This window comes from Vulpes lagopus, chromosome 5, assembly GCF_018345385.1.
Source record: "Vulpes lagopus strain Blue_001 chromosome 5, ASM1834538v1, whole genome shotgun sequence".
In the NCBI taxonomy this organism is placed as follows: domain Eukaryota; kingdom Metazoa; phylum Chordata; class Mammalia; order Carnivora; family Canidae; genus Vulpes; species Vulpes lagopus.
The window spans coordinates 74,998,337-75,018,042 of NC_054828.1; the positions used below are offsets into that span (position 1 = coordinate 74,998,337).

The following is a 19,706-nucleotide window of genomic DNA, read 5'->3' on the forward strand; positions in this document are numbered from 1 at the left end:
AGTTACAGTAACTATTAACTGGAAATACAGGCTGAAACCTAGTTCATGGGTAGGCTTTTATTTCGAAGGAATCTGTTATATTTTAAATCCCAAGCTTGCAAAAACACTTAAAAATTGCGCTTACCAAAATGACACCAACTGAAAGGAAAAGTCTAAAAAGAAAAACAGCTGGGATCGCTAAGATTACAGAAAAGTACGGAAAGGTGACTATAGGGAAAAGATTAGCATAACAATCTACCCGAATAAATAGGATTGAATCCTGGCCAATGAGATCGCAACCTGGAGGTTCCTAACCCTCCCGGCCCAATCAAGACAGGGCTATATCTATAAATAAGACTGCCGAGCGCCCCTTGAATAACGCGAGTAAGGCGCCATGGCTCGCACGAAACAGACCGCCCGCAAGTCGACCGGCGGCAAGGCCCCGCGCAAGCAGCTGGCCACCAAGGCGGCCCGCAAGAGCGCGCCGGCCACGGGCGGCGTCAAGAAGCCGCACCGCTACCGGCCGGGCACGGTGGCCCTGCGCGAGATCCGGCGCTACCAGAAGTCCACCGAGCTGCTGATCCGGAAGCTGCCTTTCCAGCGGCTGGTGCGCGAGATCGCGCAGGACTTCAAGACGGATCTGCGCTTCCAGAGCTCTGCCGTCATGGCGCTGCAGGAGGCGAGCGAGGCCTACCTGGTGGGGCTCTTCGAGGACACCAACCTCTGCGCCATCCACGCCAAGCGCGTCACCATCATGCCTAAGGACATCCAGCTGGCGCGCCGCATCCGCGGGGAGCGGGCCTAGAGCCTCGTTTTGTCGGGAGGCCAACTAAAGGCTCTTTTCAGAGCCACCCATGGTTTCACGAGGAGTAGCTGTACCGGCTTCCCGCCTGGCGCGGGTCGTGCCCTGGTGTAGGGGATCGAGGGATCTGGGGAAACTCGCACGTGTTAGGGAGTGGGATCCTGGAATCCGGCCTGACTTTCGGACTGGCGCGTTAAGGGAACAGCTGAACGGCTTATGTTCTACGTCGTTCTTGCCAAACCTGCCCTTGACATGCCGCGTTGAAGTCTAAAGCAACAGCCTTATTTCTGTGAGGAAACTTGCCGGAGGGAGGACCGTCCTCTACCGGTCGTTTGTAACGTTACAAGCTGCTGCCACGGAATACATAGTACGAATCCAGATGCAGAAATGAAGTGAGGCCCTCAACGTGTTTTAGCGTTAATTAAAACACTGAGATGGGAATCTGGGTTTATCTGCTAGTTCTAAGAACTAGGTCCCTGTCTACATGTTTAAGTCTTGTCCTGGAATGACCTAGTACCGAATACCTTCCTCATTGCCTAATGTAAGTGGCGCAAACAGGAATAGGAATTTGAGGGAGCTACCTGATTTTCTTAGGAGTCTAGGTATTCTAAAAACCAAAAGCAAAACGAGCTTCCACAATGCGTAGGGGAGTCAAACGGTGCAAAAAAAGAAAAAGTTGTCTTTGGCTGTCTCTTCAGATCTCTTACGTACGCAAGTCTACGACTAAAAGGTGAAAACCATCCCCAAAGATCTCAAACAGGTGATACTGTACTTTTGCATAATTTATTGGCTGAGTCTGGGATGGCACACTTTGATTGGCTAGGACGGCATTTACTCTGCTAGCCACTAGGGAAGTGCGAGCCGAAGCTATTATTTACGTGGACTCCACCCCTCTGTGACGATAATGTTGGAAATTAACCAATAAAAGTGCAGTCCTGTGCGAGCCTTCATTTGCATACAGGCTCTATAAGTAGCACGTAAGCAAGCCCTTTGGAAGTAGTCCGGATCGTCTTTGGTGTGTAACCGCTGCTATTTGCGAAAATGCCTGATCCAGCAAAATCGGCTCCCGCTCCCAAGAAGGGTTCCAAAAAGGCTGTCACGAAAGTGCAAAAGAAGGACGGCAAGAAGCGCAAGCGCAGCCGCAAGGAGAGCTACTCCGTCTACGTGTACAAGGTGCTGAAGCAGGTGCACCCCGACACCGGCATCTCGTCCAAGGCCATGGGCATCATGAACTCGTTCGTCAACGACATCTTCGAGCGCATCGCCGGCGAGGCCTCCCGCCTGGCGCATTACAACAAGCGCTCCACCATCACCTCCCGGGAGATCCAGACGGCCGTGCGCCTGCTGCTGCCCGGCGAGCTGGCCAAGCACGCCGTGTCCGAGGGCACCAAGGCCGTCACCAAGTACACCAGCTCCAAGTAAGGGCGCGCAAAGGACGCAGTAGAGAGGCTACTTCACCCCAACGGCTCTTTTCAGAGCCACTTAATTTGTCACAGAAAGGGGCTGTAAGCACTCGCTGAAAGACTTGAGCTTTTGGGTAGGTGGGGTGGGCCTGTGATCTCGGAAGCGTTTGGGTATGGCGCTAGGTTAGGACCATGGTTGTCAGAATCTGGAATCTCCGGGAGTGCGATGGTGCCACCTAGTGGCACGGCTCTTGCTAATAAACTAGTTCTCGAAGTGACTTTTTAAAAGATTTTTATTCATGAGGGACATAAAGGCAGAGACCAGGAAAAGCAGGACCCCTGTGGGAAGCCGGATATAGGATTTGATCCCAGGACTCTGGGATCATGATCTGAGCCAAAGGTAGACGCTTAATCAACTGGGTCACCCACCCAGGCGCCCCTCGAAGTGACCTTTTACTTAGATCTACTTAGATCTACAGAGTCCGCAATGGGAGGTTAGGTACCAGTAACCGAGCAAACAGGTTTAATGAAGTTTAGTAAAGTTTTTATTTGGGGGAGGGGCTACTGTTCGACTTGGTTTCTTTACCCATAAACTGTGAGCAGGTTTCCTTAAGTGAGCTGAACTTGTTTTCAGCTTGCGGATGGAAATCTCCCTTCCCCACTCTCCACCGCCTTAATATCCTGCTTATTAAAAATTTCTGGGTATCTCAAAACCCAATGATGGCCCTATGCTTTAGTCCTTTGGTCTACCCGTAAGTCCTGACCCTAGCAATCCTTGCCTAACTTTCTCAGCCTAATGTCTTAGCCAGATAGAGATTTTTTTTTTTTTTTTTCTTCCCATCCCTTGGGACACTTTAATTGGACGCTAACTGGTATTTAGTGGTTAAAGGCCAGGGATGCTGCTTAACATACCCTAATGCATAGGGCAGCCCCGCAGCCAAGAATTCCTCTAACATCAGTCCTCCAGCAGCGGTTGGCCGACCCAGCACCCTGGCTTCCTTTCTGTCAGGATTTAATTTTCATTTGAGACAAACATCACCACCTAGCCAACATTACTGCTCTTGGTGAGAGCTGAGCAGAACCCATTTACTGTGATTGCTTACACTCCACAGGAGATGCTCTCTCTTCTCCAGGGCAAAGAACTTGTTTCCTCTATTTCCTGGTTCTAAGAGCCACCTTGGTGCTTGGTAAACATTCCCAGGTGCTTCTGAAGTTTCCTGATAGGTTGGAAATGGGGGTTGGGAGGTGGTTTTTAGTGTTCCCAGGCGTATTTTAAAAATGTTTGGGGTGCATGATGTGCAAATGGCCACAGTTAAAAGGAGATGAATTTCTAAAGACCCCTTAGTTCAAAACTTGCATAACTCAAGACCTTTTGGCAGGCTGGTGAATGTTTTACCAAGTAAAACACCCTTAAAGTAAAAGGACTTAGTTTCCAGTTCATTTGTCAAGCTTTGAAACTAGGCTATTCTTGATAAATTTTAAGGAATTTGCTTGACAAGTTTGCTTTAAATGAATTTTATTTATAATGGAAGAATTCAAACAGATCCAATTAAAGCTACAAAAAAAAGGCTGAAGATGATTTTTTTTTTCCATTGGAAAAAAGATTTTCCGAGTCATTTTCCCTGGCGAGGGGAATGATTCACTGAGAATTTTAACTTCACAGTGAAAGAAATCTTGTACAGCACACTTTATAGTAGGGAAAACTAATAAGGGAAAAGGCGAGGGTGGTCTATTTTCTCAAACCATTGGAGACACCGTCTGGTCTCCTAGGATCCTGAAGGATCTCTTTTCCCTGAGGACTAGTGACCATGTTTCTCTTTCTCTTGGCCTTTGGAAGTTGTTAAAGCATCGTCAATTGGCTCACCTAATCAAAAGCTATCAATTACTCATGACGAAAGGATAAGAAAGGATAAACTCCAACACCTCATCCTGAAACCACAGCCTTTTGCCATCTGGCCAAAATTTCCCTTCAGTTGTTTGTCCTCCTCAGATCTATGGCATAGCCAAAATGCAGTACACACTGTCCTATAATGCCTCTGAAGTTCCTCTTCCTTTGTGCTTTTGTTGGGTGGTCCTCCTTTAAACCGTAGTACTGTCTTGCTCTCAACTACTCGAAGCCTGTCGACCTACCAGTTCTTCAAAGTGTTGCTCAAATCTCCTTCAAGTCTTCCCACCCCATTCTAGGTCACAGGAAGTCTTTCTCCTTTGAACTCTTAAGGCTTTATTTCTTATGCAATGAATTTGCAATTAACTGTAGCTTTGCGAACAATATAGCCTTCCTCAATTCCTTTTTTGTTCTTATATTTTCTTGTGTTGTCTTCCGTTAGACAGGGTTTACTTAAGAAAGAAAACAAAAAACAAAACTTCTTGGGAACTTTCACAAAGTTCCAGTGTCCATTATAAAATAGCATCTCGGGGCCCCTGGGTGCAAGGGACTCTTGGCTTTGGCTCAGGCCATGGGCTCAGTGTCCTGAGCCCCCAGTGGGGCTCTGCACTCAAGCAGCTGAGTCTGCTTGATATTCACTCTCCTCCTTTCCCTTCTGCTCCTCCCCCCAACTTGAGCTCTCTGTCAAATAAAATCTTTCAAAAACAGAATCTTGGTGAATGTTTGTTGACTGATTGCCCAGACCACAGAATGCTTGGAAACTGGTCTGAAGCTGGTAAGTTCACATACTCCAATAAGCTTTTTTTTCTCCACTTTTTCCTAAATTTTCTTGGTCCTTTAATCTGAAACACTTATAATAATTACTGACCCACTTAAAAGAACTATTGGAGATTAAAAACTCCTAAAAGGGACAGATAGAGTACTGTACTTGAGAGTTTCCCTTCATCCAATGTATCTAGGTGGCCAAAACAATGAGATTCCACTGGAGCTTTTTCGACCTAATTAAGATGCTGCTTTTTTTGGTGTTGCAAACAAGGGTGAGGAGGGAGAGGCATTCCAGAAGACAAAAAAAAAAGGTAGTATGAAGATAAGGAGCTTTAAACATCAGATCGAGTGAGCATTGCAAATGGGCTTGGTCTGGGTCAGGTCAAATGTTATTAAAATTGGGTAGTCATTATTTCAAGGACTGGTGAAAGGATTGTGGTATCTATGTAAACTTACAAACAGGACCGTTTAATCTCATAATTTTTAGATACCTCATTTTAAAACGGTTCATTTCCTACAAGTGATCTAAGAGTCAAAGCATTTACAAAGCATTTAATTCAAGCACAGGACAACAGGTGGGAAATACATTATATGATCTCTTTGGGGGCATAAAGGAGGAGGTACGGAAGAATGTCAATCTTTAATAAGAAAGGAACAAGACGGTTTTAGAGAATTACTAAGTAGTGAAGATTTTTTTTCTACATTTTGTAACGAGCTGAACCATCATAGGACTTGGCAAAAATTGAAAACAATGAAAAGTTTTTAGATCCCATACTGTCAACATGAACAAACTTTTGAAATATAAACGCAGGGCATGTTTTCTTTTAATGTGTGATCAAATTAATATATCAAACATATAATATTAGCAAAGCAATGAGATGGATACAAAGATGTAAATACATCTAATAGATGAGATTACACCAGTACAAAAATAAATACAATTCAAGGCAAAATGTGTTATTCCCAAAAGAGAGTTAAGGAAATGTTAGGAGTTAAGGAGAATGATAGGTTGCATCTGGCCAGAGGGTTCAGGAACACTCCATGAGAACTTACATGTGCCAAGCCCTATAAGGGTGATAGGGATATATAGGTGTCTTCCTCCCCAAGTCTATGAGGTTCACCTGGAATATTATTTGTAACCAATATATCAAGCGTCCCCTGGGAATTTTTTTAAATTAGTTTTAGCCAATTTTCTGGATAACCTCTTTCAATTTTTTAATCATCTGATTTGGGTAGATGAAATTCTCCATCATTCTATATTCTTTGACTAGAGGCCATTAATTCTATACACCTACACAGGTTGTAGCATTTTCCTTTGTAATATATCTCTTCTAAAAAAAAATTTTTTTTTAAGATTTTATTTATTTATGAGAAACCCAGAGAGGCAGAGACATAGACAGAGGGAGAAGCAAGCTCCCTGTGGGGAGCCAATCGGGACTCGATCCCAGGACCCCGGGATCACGCCCTGAGCCAAAGGCAGATGCTCAACCACTGAGCCACCCAGGTGCCCCTAAAAATTCACAGACGATTCTATGTCCTTAAATTGAAAAGCTCTGGCTTCCCTTCCTGTCTACAAAACAATTCAAGTCATGTTGTTCTTGGCTCACAGCATCTCAAACCTGCTGGAGCTTCATTTACCATCATTCTAGCTTGAGAGGAATTTGATTTTTCTCGTTCCCTGTGAGATTCGTTTTCTTTTTGGGGAGGTGACTATAATAGGATGAGTGAATAATAAGCCTTTTCTTAGTTACTCATGATTTATCAGAAAATATTGTTGACTCAAAATATGTCAAGTCTCCAACCATACCTTGACACCTCCACTGCTGCCCCCGCTGCCTTAAACCATCACCACATCCCAGGATATTTGCAACAGCCTCCTGACTGGTCTTACTTCTGCCATTTACCCTCTCTGTTTTCCAGAAAATAGCTGGAGTAAACTTCAAACATGAGTCAGATCCTGTTACTCCCACAGTCTTCTCCCCAACTGAACACCACCCTGCACCCCCACCACCTGCACCAACCGTGGCTACAGAGTAAAGGCTGCATCCTTATGATGGCCCATGTATACCTCCTGTCTTCTCATTCTCCTTTTTGTGTGGTCCACTTCATCACACTTGTTTCCCTGTTCTTCCTGAATATGCCAAGGCCTTTCTACTTGCCATTTCCTCTTCTGGAAAGGCTGTTCCCCAGACACTTGCATGACTGGCTTCCTCGTGTCTTTTAGGTTTCTGCTCAAAGGATGCCTTTACCATCTTATTGGTGAGGGCTTCCCTAAGCTGCTTCTATGACAGAACAAATCCATCTTCTCCTCCCCAGACTTCATGATACTTTTTAATCCCCTACTTTTCTTCCCCTCCATGTACCATCTGAAATGAATGTATTTATTACTGAATCAGAGCCTGCTACTCATAAAAAAACTATTTTTAAAAAATATTCTATTTATTTATTCATGAGAGACACAGAGAGGCAGAGATACAGGCAGAGGGAGGAGAAGCAGGCTCCATGCGGGGAAGCCTGACATGGGACTCAATCCCAGGAATCCAGGATCACACCCTGAACCAAAGGCAGACGCTCAACTGCTGAGCCACCCAGGCATCCCCATGAAAAACTATTCTTACCTGGTTATTGCAACCCCATGTGGTTTCTCTACCAAAGGCTAATTTACCAACTTCTCTTGTATCTAGGTTTGTCCATAACACAAAGTTCTGGGCCAACAAGATGTGAATGGAAGTGATATATATTATTTCAGGTTTGTGCCCTAAGAAGGAAAAGGTATATGCTCCCCTTGCCTTCCCCCCTACTCCCCACCTTTCCTCTGGCTAGGTTGTAGAGACAATGGCAGGAACTGTGGCAACCACCTGGGATCCAGAAACAGAAATCTTGTGATAAGGATGGCTGAGCTGCTCTCCTGGCCCTGGACCATGACATGAGAGAGAAACAGACTTCTAGCTCCTTTAAGCCACTATTTTTTAAAGATTTGTTCAAATAAATTAGGCTGTACTCTGACCCATTGTCTGATTCTCTTCTTACCTTCTCAGAGTAAGTTCTATAAAAGCAGATACTTTTTGTTTATTTTTCTATCCCCATCAACTAGAACTATACCTGGAATATAGTGGGTGCTCACTAGATATTTACAGCCTGAATGGGTTGATGAAGGACAACTAGTTGAAAGGGATGGTGGAGCTTGAAGACTTGGATTTAACAAAAAATGATTGAGTTTGAAATCTTTTGCTCTCTGAATAGGGAACAGCACAATATAGAGTTGAAGGTCTAGGTGAGGTGGCAACAACCACAGCCCACAAATCAGTTTAGAAGCTTCATGGGGTAAATCGTTGGGTGTTTATACTAACCTACACTAATTCAGAAGCAATCAGAGGGTAAAAGAAAACTTTTGTCTCCTCTACTACTTTCAATACTCTGGATGAAACCACCAAATCTGTGGGTTTTCCACACCAAGCAATTCTGACACTAACTACCTGGATTTGGCACATATACCCATAAGGTATTAAGGCTCAGCCCCGTAAGACCTGCCCTTCTTCAGACACTGATACAATAGTGGGTCTCCAGGTTACCCACTCTTCTGACAGTCTTGGCTGCAGATCAGGGGCTCCCATCATCCCCTCTTCAGGTTTGATAATTTGTTATAATGGCTCACAGATTCTGGGAAACATGTTTACCAGTTTATGATAAAGAATAAAGGCAAGGATACAGATGATCAGCCAGGTGAAGAGGTAGGACAAGGTCCAGAAGGGTCCCAAGTGCAGGAGCTTCTGTCCCTGTGGAGTTGTGGTGTCCACCCTCCTGAAATGTGTATGTGTTCACCAACGCAGCAGCTTTCTGAACCCCATAGTTTAGGAATTTTTTATGGAGGCCTTATTAAGTAGACATGATGGATTATTGTCTCAATCTCCACTCCTTCTCCTCTCTGGAGGATGGAGGTGGAGGAAGAGGCTAAAAGTTCCAACCTTCTAATGATAGTTTGGCCTTTCTGGTGACCAACCTCCATCCTGAAGTTACCTAGGAGCCCACCATTAGAACAAAAGACACTTCCCATTACCCAGGAAATTCCAAGAGATTTAGAAGCTCTGTTTCAGGAACCGGGGGCAGAGACCAAATATATATTTCTTACTATGTCACAGCTCAGGTCTTGATCTTGGGGTTACAGGTTCAGGCCCCTGCTGCATTTGGCTCCGTGCTGGGTGTGGAACTTACTTTAAAAAAAAAAAAAAGAAAGAAAGAAAAAGATACTGGCTGAAAAGGCAGGGTACTGTACTGGTGATGAACATTAGTGTTGAGTCCCAGTCTCCCCCACCTAAGAGCAATATGACCTTGGGAAAGTTTCTTTACTCCTCTGAGTCTCAGTTTCTTCCTCTGGAAAATGAGAAAAATAACAGAACATACCTTATGGGTTTGTTATGAAGATCAAATGAGATCATGTATTTTATGCACTTAGTAGAGTAGCTGGAACATGGTAAATATTTGATCAGTGTTTCATTATTATTATTATTATTATTATTATGGTTAGGAAGGCATTTCCTGCAGAATAGCATCTCCAGAGTGCATTCCATTCCCAACAAGTATTGCTTTAAGACATCTCTAGTGATTTAAGAGTCACCTCCCTAGGTATCTTGCATTGGAGCAATAAGACCTTCTTTTTCTAAAACATCACCTAAGAAGGAAATTCCACAATTTACTTGCCAGGCGTTTGATTATGTAAAACCTTCAAGTATCTGCTATGTATCCTGATAGGAACAAAATGAATTAGAAAACAAAAGGCCTTATTTATAGTGTTTGTTACTAGTGCTCTGTAAAGACCTATATTTTATGGAAAATACCTTTTAAAAAAAAATCCGATGATGTTTGCAATACTTCCCATCAATCTTCTCAGGAAAAATGAAATACTCATTAAATACTTCTTTCCTATTTCTGATTTCTGAGTTGAAATATCCGAATTTTTAGGATTTAACACAGAAGCAAGCCACATGAATAAAAATGAGGGCACACTTCAGTAGCACAGAGAGGTAAGTACACACCTTATAACCAAAGAGGTATAAGTACACACCTTATAACCAAAAGGAGAATATGCAAATATTTGGGAAATGTTTAAGTTAAAATTTTAAAATGGCAGACACCTTTGACTCAGGTTGTGATCTCAGGGTTCTAGGATCAAGTCCTGCATCAGGCTCCCCACAGGGAGCCCCCCTCTGCCTATGTCTCTGCCTTTCTCTCTCTCTATCTCTCATGAATAAATAAAATCTTTACAAAAAAAAAAAGAAATTTTAAAATGGGCTTGATGGAGCCAAGTTGATGATTTATGGGTCAATCATTTCTTCTTGTTTAAAGTATTTCATGTGTTTCCTCTCAGCATTTTCAAGATGAAGCTCTTGTTTTTGCCACTATTCAGGAAGCAAAGTTTCCCCAACAATATAAAGAAGACTTTCTTATTTAAACTACAGTCCAAGGAGTAGCAAACAAGGCAGATGATAGTTCTGAGACCTCAAGATTTCTTTTATTTGGCCAAGAACACATTCTGTACTACGCCAGAAAGAGTAAAGCAGGGAACTAATAAAGCTTAAGCAGTTCTCCAGTATTTGACCTTTGAAGACCAAACATGGATGCTGGCCTACTGTCTCAAGGTAGTAAAGAAGTAATGGCTTGGGAATGGTTAAGTATTTTGAGAGAGAGATTGAGATTTTCATTGATCTTGGGACTTGAACAGCACCAGGCACGCAGAAGAAGGAATCTTGTGGCAAAAAATGGAAAACACAGGGATCCCTGGGTGGCGCAGCGGTTTGGCGCCTGCCTTTGGCCCAGGGCACGATCCTGGAGACCCAGGATTGAATCCCACATCGGGCTCCCGGTGCATGGAGCCTGCTTCTCCCTCTGACTGTGTCTCTGCCTCTCTCTCTCTCTCTGTGTGACTATCATAAATAAATAAATAAAAATAAAAATAAAATAAAAAAAAAAAGCTTCTTAAAAAATGGAAAACACAGATTAGTGAAATGAAATAAGGACTAAATTATCTCAGTTGCTTCACATGATCAAGAGCAGTGATTATAGGGATCCCTGGGTGGCGCAGCAGTTTGGCACCTGCCTTTGGCCCAGGGCGTGATCCTGCAGACCCGGGATCGAATCCGACGTCAGGCTCCCGGTGCATGGAGCCTGCTTCTCCCTCTGCCTATGTCTCTGACTCTCTCTCTCTCTCTCTCTCTCTCTGTGACTATCATAAATAAATAAAAATTAAAAAAAAAAAAAGAGCAGTGATTATAAATTTACCAGAAAGTAGGAGGAAATTCATATCACTCTTTTAATATCATACCTTTTTAAGATTCAAGAGAATAGAATATTCCTAAAGACATCAGCTTTATTTTGTTTGAGCCTTGTGTAAGTTTTAGTTTCTACTTGGTAGGATTCTAATTTTCTTTATTTTCTTTATTTTTTTTAAAGATTTTATTTATTTATTCACAAAAGACACAGAGAGAGGGGGTGGGGGGCAGAGACACAGGCAGAGGGAGAAGCGGGCTCCATGCAAGGAGCCTGATGTGGGACTCGATTCCGGGACTCCAGGATCACACCCTGGGCAGAAGGCAGGCGCTAAACCACTGAGCCACCCAGGGATTCCCGGATTCTAATTTTCTTTGTTTTTTGTTTTAAGATTTTATTTGTTTATTCATGAGAGACACAGAGAGAGAGAGAGACAGAGACATAGGCAGAGGGAGAAGCAGGCTCCTCAAGGGGAGCCTGATGTGGGACTCAAAGCCAGGACCCCAGGATCACCACCTGAGCCAAAGGCAGACGGTCAACCACCGAGCCACCCAAGCGTCCCATGATTCTAATTTTCAAATGCATTGGAGGAAAACTCTTTAGGCCAAGAGGGAGTGTGAAACCGAGTTCAGATATAACCCTGGGTAAAAGTTACTCAGTGTTCTTTTTTTTTTTTTTTTTTTTTTTTCTCAGTGTTCTTAATATAATTCCCAATCCTAGGGTTGGGACTTAAACTACTTGAATTTCTTTTTTTTTAAATTTATTTATTTTTTAATTTTTATTTATTTATGATAGTCACACAGAGAGAGAACGAGAGAGAGGCAGAGACACAGGCAGAGGGAGGCAGGCTCCATGCAGCGGGAGCCCGACGTGGGATTCGATCCTGGGTCTCCAGGATCGCGCCCTGGGCCAAAGGCAGGTGCCAAACCGCTGCGCCACCCAGGGATCCCACTACTTGAATTTCTTTCTGGAGATGTGTTTCATCTGGTTTGACATGTCTAGACTCAAGATCCATATTATAATGCATAGAATAATGAGCAGGAGAAAGGCACATTGGTCAACCTGTATATATACCAACCAGAGGGATACTTTCAGCAAATGAATATACCCTTGTTTCCTCAGGCTCCTTTATTCCTCTGCCTGCTGCACTATGAAAAGTGAAGAAAAATTATTTTGCTTATTGAGGTGTCTTTGTAGGGGATTTTTCCCCTGATGTCTTTTTAAGTGTTTGAATTGTTGAATTTTTCACAGTTTCTTTCACATTACTGTTAAGGGACTGGGCAATAGAAATTATTCTTAAGTGAGTATTTTGTTTCTTTCAGAAACAGCAAGTATGTGTAGAGAACACAATTTTAGGATTAGCAGGAGAGTTAACCAAGGTAAAATTTGAATTTCAATCCTTGGCCTAGAGAAAAAAGGTAAGAAACTTTTTCATTTTCTAAAGGTGTATTTCATGGTATTATGATTGTGGGATGTGTTTAGATGGGAAAGGGCATAATCAATCTTTCTGGATTCGAATATGCATATCATTTATAGTGGAAGAAAGCAGAGTCTCAGGAATTGGCAGACAAGTCAACTAAAACTTGTTAAGGATTTAGAGGATTTGAAGAACATGCTTAACAAAATTAGTCATAACTACTCTTTTTTTTTTTTTTTTTTTTTTTTTTTTTTTTAGTCATAACTACTCTTATACCCACACCACCTTGTATCCAAAATAGAAAACGTATATTTCGAATTTACATAAATACTGATGAAAATCAGCCATGTGTAAGATGACAAACGAAAGCTCAACAAGTATTGAAAAAGTTGAAACCATAGAAGCACATTCACTAATCATAGTGCAAGGACATAACTAAAAATATTTCTCCTTGATCTATATACTGTTAGAAAAAAGCACATGGACTAAAGAGGACATATAAATAAAAGCTATATACTTTTCAGTAAACAATAATAATAACAAAGAGAGCATTATAAAAACTTATATGAAGAGGTCAGAGGAAAATTCATAGCTCTATAATACATTTATGAGAAAATGAGAACTATTCAAAATAATGAAGTAAGCTTTTAACTTAAAAGTTAATAAAGGGACAGCAAAACAGGAGGGAAGTAGAGGAATAGATTAGGATAAAAGCAGAAATGAATAGATCATACTTCCCCACTTCCCCCAAATAGAATTAATCAATAAACCCAAAATCTCGTTCTTTGAAAGAAAATTAAAGGATTATTCCTTTGGTAATTTCATATTGAAAGAGAAAAAGTACAGCACTATACCAGCAATGTTAAATGTAGAAGATATTTTAAGTGTCATGTGTATTTTGATACATATATTTGCAAATGTAGACAAAATATTTAATTTTTAATACAAGTGATCAAAGTTGCCCTAAGAAAGGTAGAATAACTGAATAAAAATAGCTGAGGGAGAAACTGAAAAGATAGGCAAAGACCTACCCTTAAAAACAGCACCAGGTCCAGAGAGTTTCACCAGACATTAAGGGAAGAGACAATATTTATATGAAAAAATGATCAAGATAATGAAGAAAGGATTAAAAGCCACATACTAACAAGGAAAATACAGCATCAGATACTATTAAGATTAAGTGAAATAAGGGCACCTGGGTGCCGTGGTTGGTTAAGCATTCAAATCTTGGTTTTGGTTCAGGTCATGATGTCAGGGTGGTGAGATCGAGCTCCCCATTGGGTTCTGTCTTCTGCATGGAATCTGCTTATGACTTTCCCTCTGGCCCTACTTCCTGCTCTCTCTCTCTCTAAAATAAATAATCTCAAAAAAAAAAAAAGATTAAGTGAAATAACCCCTCCAAAGCAAATAAAAGAGTGTTCAGTAAATAAAACTAATCCATAGAAGTTAGATATTATGGGCCACAATATAGATTTCAAAATGGAATAAAAGGTAATTGGGATAAGAAACTGCAAATCAAAGAGCCATTAAGTGCAGGGTTAAGATTTGAACTCTAGTTAGTTGTACCCAAAGCCTGTGAAATTTTGAGATGTGATTGAATTCAAGTTAGGAAATGACGATTTTTTAAAACAAATATGGCACTTACAATCCCATTGCAAATGCCTATTTCTTCTTTTCTTAGGCCTTTTTCTGTCTTTTCAGAAGAAATGGTCTTCAAAGTCACAGCCAGACTCCAGAGCTGATTCACTGGAAATCAAGCCACTCTTCCTCAAAATTATCTTCTCAGAGAGGACCATGTTTGGGGAATTTATTTCTCCAGAATGTGTAAACCAATTATTTCTAGTCTTTCTTAGAGATTTTCTACCTTATCAAACTTATCATCTTTAGGAAACTTTCCCTTGAACACATGCTCCCTCTTCACAATTTATTCTTAAGAGGAGGAGGTAAGGAGTATTATGTGCTTAGTGTGAGATGGAGATGAAATGGGGAAGGCAGAAAGTTGAGCTTCTAACCCTTTAGGGGTTTGGACTCCACAATCAGAAACAAACCAAGAAATAAGAAATAAAGTAAGGACAACAAACAATTTTATTGGCTCCCATTTTACTGGCAGTGCATTAACAAGGAAGTCTATACCCAAAAGACCTTATGGAGGCCCAGATTTTTAACTTAATATAATTTTTTTTTCATCCTGCTTTCCATTGCCTAGCCTAATATACAGTTCTCTTAGGGTCTTTCGGTTTTTACACTATCATAGCTATGAGATTGGTCACTTTCAACATCTACATATTTAATGCAATCCTACTCCAATTCCAATAATCTTCTCAAAAGAATTTGACCTAGTTTACCACTGTTTCTTTCTTGAGACACTTTCTTCTCTGCTTTTCTATTTCATTGGCTATTTCTTGTCAACATCCTTTGCTACCAACTCTTCTACACATAAGATTTGGTACATCCCAGAGTTCAGCCTTAGACCCTTTTCTGTTTTCTATCTGTGCTTTCTGCTTACATTGTCTTTTCTAATCCCATGGCTCTAAATGCCACATATATATGATGACTCTCAAATTTTTATCTCTACTCCAGCATTGTTCTCTGAGCACCACCCATATTCCATTGCTTTTTCAACAATTACACTTAACTATCAAATAGTAATCTTAATATGTCCAATATCAAACTTTTGCTTCTCATTTATTACTCCTCTCTCCCATTACATGAACTTGTTCTTTCCCAGTTCCTGGTCCCAATCAATGGAATCAATTTATTGCTCAGGCTCAAGTCCAGAAGTTGTTCTGATTCCTCTTTTCCCCACATTCCCTACATCTAATCAATCAGCAAGCTTTTTTGGCACTCCGTACAAAACATATTCCAGATGTGACACTTCTTAACACCTTCACTGCTCCCTAAGTCCAAACTACCATTATTTCTCAAGTGGATTCCTAATTGCTTTTCTTGCTTCCAACTGGCCTGGTGGCAGTGAGGACCGTAGAGCCCCTTCCTGCCAATTCCCAGCTACGCCTCCATCCTATCTGGTTTTCGGGCAGGTTTGGCTATCTTTGGCTTCTGGGGTGGCTGTTGGGGGGCAATTCCTAAATCCAGAAGGCTCTAGGGTTTCTCCCAACTGTGTGGTAGCCAGGAAACATCTGGAATGGACCCAACTCTTCCCGTTTTACCCCAAACCAGTCGATCGGCTCTGGGGCTTCCTTCTCAGGCTAAGAACAGTCTATTCTGAAATGAGCCTGAACTCCTGTATGAGCTTAGGGCTTTCCCTATGAAGCCTGGAAGATGAGAAACTGACCCACTCTTCTCACAACCAGTTGCTTGTTGCGCTGTCTCCTCTGGGATGTTGTACTCAGTTCTGTAAGCCCTGGATTTTATAGAATGTGCCCAAGAGCCCCTCCGGTAAGGCGGCAGGCTTTGAGGGTACTTTCCTGCTGAGCTTCAAAGCGATGAGGGAACTCCCGCCCTCCCTCGCCCAATACCCACCAGCCCCCAACCCCCACCCCCCGCCACTTGCAATAATCCCCCGGGGCCTTGTTCTCAGTCCCGGAAGCTCTCTCCATCCAGGATAGGGCAGGCCCTTGGCTGAAGCTGCGACTCCGAGTGCATTTATGCGCGGCCCTGGAAGAGCCTGGGGGCCCCTGCCTACCGCCCAGCTGCGGGCCCGGGTCCCTCCCGGCTCTGACGGTGGTGGAACCTGCAGGAAGGCCATCTGTGCTTGACTGAACGGCCGTCCTTCCTTCGCCCACCCGCCCCTGCCCCGCTGCCGCCGCCTCCAGCCGCCTTTTCGGGCGTCTCCCGGCCCTGGTCCTCCTCTCCGCGGGGTGGCGCCACCGTCGGGTCTGCGAGCAGGCGGCTGGGCCCCGGCCCCCGCCCGGAGAGGAGTGGTTCAGCTGCGCGCTTCCGGAAGTCGCCCGCGAAGCCGCGCTGTTTAGTTTCCCGTCGTCCTTCCCGCCGCGAACCGGGCCCAGTAGGAAACAAGGTACTCACACTTGCAGCCCCGAGCAAACAAGGACTTCGGGGTTTGGGAGACAGCCCACGAGTTGGGTGCTCTTCTGGATACCAGGACAAGTCGGACATGCACGACCCCTTGCTCTTCTCTGCCTGGCCGCCGCCCCCGCCTAAAGCCCTTTACTTGCCGCTCGGGCTCTGGGGAAGCAAAGATCTCTCACCGGGTTTTGGGGAAGGTTGCGGAGAGCGGGGAGGCGAGCTGAAGTAACAGTGTGCACGGGTGGCCGCGCGGTGGCGCCCGCGCCCGCTACGGGACGCATTCGGAGCACCAAGCCTCCGCGGTGCCGCAACCACTGCCTTGGTCTGTTCATCCAGAAACCGGCTTTAGCCGCGAATTCAATGTAGAGTTTCAAAAAGTGTATTCGTGACCGTTACGTCGCGCTTTACAGTATAATCTACTAACATGTGCCAGTTAGGAACAGAGAAAGGATCGATGAATGACAGCAAGCAGATTTGCAACCAAGTAAAAATGTGAACACGGATTTACACTATCCACTATTTTTTTTGGTAAAAATTAGCGAAAAATATTTCTAATTGTTCAAGAGAGTATAAGACACCAACTTACTTTCTATCCGTTCCTTTTACTTGGAGATGTAGTGTTCATCTGTTAAAGGTAAAAAGTTTCATCACTTTTTTGAAATCAGAGTACGCAACTGAGAAACAGTGAATCCTAGGTGAATGCGGTATCAACACTTTCCCTTTACTTAGAATACTGCAAATGTAGGGAGATTGCTCTTTGAAGCCGGTTGGTAATTCCTTTTTTTTTTTTCAGTTGATAATTCCTAGCATGCTTTTAATATATCTTAAATACTCTGCAGTAGCCTTTGAGATGCTTTCACAATATTTCCAGCTTCTTGCTTTATGCTTCCTGTAGAATTTTACATCATCTTTGTGGTTGAATGGAGCTAGATAACTAGTTCTGACAAAGTGAGGTGGAAGTGTTGTGTGTCACTTCTCGGCAGGAGGATTTACTTCCTGTTTTGGGTTGCTCCATACCCTCTTCAACTCTGGCACAACTGCTGGCAATGTTCCGGAAGTACCACCTTTATCAGCCTTCACATTTGATTCTGGTGTAACATGAATGAAGGATAAACCTCCGTTGGCTTAAGGTGCTGAGATTCAGGAGTTGTTACCTTAACATACCCTAGCCTATTCTTAACACAGCCTACTTCACAGATGAATAGATCAGACGTAGAGCTGTGCATAAGAACTTTGTTGCCTAGATAAGATGCAGTTATTTAATCAGTATTTCTTACACTCTTTGCCTTGTTCTCAGGACTCTTCCTCAAGAGGCAAGCTGGTTTTTTGTTGTGTTGTTGTTTTAATAATAATAAAGAAGAGGCAAGGTCTTTACCTGAAAATTGTGTTAAATTCTGCGTTGCCTCTTTTATAATATACCAGGATTCAGAATATCTCAACATGGGCCAGCATATTTATTTCTAATACCTAGTTTGGCCCTTAATACCCATAAATATAAGACACAAAAATTTACCTGTGGTGTGTAGTGCCTTTGTCTCTGGTACACAGAGAGTTTTTTTTTTTATCCTCAGGGCAATGAATCATGATTTGGAATGAGAGACAGCCTTTCTTTTGCAAACTGGGTGAAGGGTGATTGGGAAAGAATGGATAGAAAAGCAGGACTAGCTACGGACATTTATAGTGGACATATTCTTAGGCATGGAAGCCTGTGCATGGAAGTTGACAAATGGGGGCCTGATTTATTGCCAGTGTACCTGCAAGAACATCGTCATGAATCCCTGTGGGTTCACACACTCAAGGAAGACACAGGTCAGTGAGTAAAGCAATCCATATGTATGACACTAGGTAGGGGGTAGTGGTGACTCTAGAGTTTTAAAGTGCTGTATGTTTCTTGTTTCAATTCACCATTATTGAGTAAAATTCTGTTGATCCACTTCTTGATTTCTGCAAGTAAAATTAGCAGGCTTGTGTTTTGCTTCTAATGCTAACTAGTGAAATTCCAAACTCTGACCTTAAAATGCAAGTCTTCATTATTCATAAAAGTACAATCTGAATATATGCAGATGTTCAGATAGGAGAGAGACCATTTTGCAATCATAAACCAGCTCAATTTGATAAGGTGTTGAATGAAGGACAGTCACAGGAATATCAAGCTTATTCTATGCAAAATGGAGCTATGGTGCATACTTTTTACTTACCAACTTGTTTTGTTGTCTGTTAAAAATATGTATGTCCCTAAAAGTATTATTGGAACAGATGGGTCTTATAAGACTCCAAAGACTTTATAAATGTTGCAGTGGCATACAAAACACTCAGAGTGGACTCTAGGAGCAGATGCTGGACAGAGTTGGGGGTGCAAGATGTTTATTAAAGATGAACCCCTGTGAAAGGAAGAGTGAAGAGGAAGGACTGAGCAGTGGAAGAAATCAGACTGCAACAAAAGCTCGATAAAGCCTTGGCCAACCCTGCTGAGGAGCTCAAGCAAATATTTCTCATAAGCATGTCCTGCTTTGGATTGAAATGTCCTGTTCTGTTCAGGGAACAGATGCTTGATGCTCCAGGAATGATGTGACTTTGGGAGAGCTGTGGTGGGGTCTCAGCAGGATACAGTTTGCCTTCTGCTGGGTTTTGCATTTCTTTCCCTTCTCTCCCTTTGGGCCTCTCCCCCCACTTGGATCCAGTCATTTCTGTGTGTGTTTCCAGTACTAGATGAAATAAAAATAAAGAGTTGAGCCCTTAGATAGATAGGGACAAATGTCAGGGACAGGGCATCCAAATGCCATAGGGAAATTGGAGGGCTGACCACCCACCTGGAGAAAGTGTGAGGTGGTACCAGGCCTTGACCTGACCCAGCACTAAGGCTTGGGGAATCGTCAGGTAGGCATCAGTGTGGAGGACCCCAAGAACCTATTCCTGTCACAGTGATAGGCCAGAAATAAGGGTAGACTGAAGTGTAAATTGTTCAAATGTTAGGGTAGGCAGTCAAGTTCTAACAGAATGGCCAGCAATTGGGAGTGTCAGAGGCTGTCCCCACAGCACTCCTGAAGAAGCTGGACTGAACCAGAGAGGCCCTAGATGGCAGGGGCCATGACAGGAAACCCCTGGCCAAATAAGGAAGAAAAAAAAAAAAAAAAAACTAAGAAAACATACATGCTTCCAGTCCTGCCCCAAGTAATGAGTATTACACCCTTGTTAACAACTGTGGAT

At 42.9% G+C, this 19,706-nt stretch overlaps 2 protein-coding genes across 4 annotated transcripts; both read left to right on the forward strand.

The window, feature by feature from the left end:
* The first annotated feature begins 373 nt into the window (after positions 1 to 373).
* Positions 374 to 786, forward strand: LOC121491078 (histone H3). Its single transcript, XM_041755491.1, has one exon. The coding sequence runs from the start codon at positions 374 to 376 to the stop codon at positions 782 to 784; it is 411 nt and encodes a 136-aa protein (XP_041611425.1). The 3' UTR covers positions 785 to 786.
* A 1,027-nt stretch (positions 787 to 1,813) lies between these two features.
* LOC121491079 (histone H2B type 2-F) lies at positions 1,814 to 19,644 on the forward strand. Of its 3 annotated transcripts, none has more exons than XM_041755492.1 (3): positions 1,814 to 2,199; positions 12,421 to 12,516; positions 14,197 to 19,644. In XM_041755492.1, exons 1-2 carry the CDS (start codon positions 1,823 to 1,825, stop codon positions 12,437 to 12,439), a joined length of 396 nt encoding a protein of 131 aa, XP_041611426.1. In that variant the 5' UTR covers positions 1,814 to 1,822; the 3' UTR covers positions 12,440 to 12,516; positions 14,197 to 19,644. The 3 variants fall into 3 exon arrangements, with proteins under 3 accessions (XP_041611426.1, XP_041611427.1, XP_041611428.1); XM_041755493.1 differs by having other exon boundaries at positions 14,217 to 19,644; XM_041755494.1 differs by lacking the exons at positions 12,421 to 12,516; positions 14,197 to 19,644 and adding an exon at positions 7,658 to 7,679.
* Positions 19,645 to 19,706: the final 62 nt, after the last annotated feature.

Bases quoted from the DNA above. Each gene is read 5' to 3' on its own strand.
- LOC121491078 (XM_041755491.1), top strand. From the start codon at position 374: ATGGCTCGCACGAAACAGACCGCCCGCAAGTCGACCGGCGGCAAGGCC.
- LOC121491079 (XM_041755492.1), top strand. From the start codon at position 1,823: ATGCCTGATCCAGCAAAATCGGCTCCCGCTCCCAAGAAGGGTTCCAAA.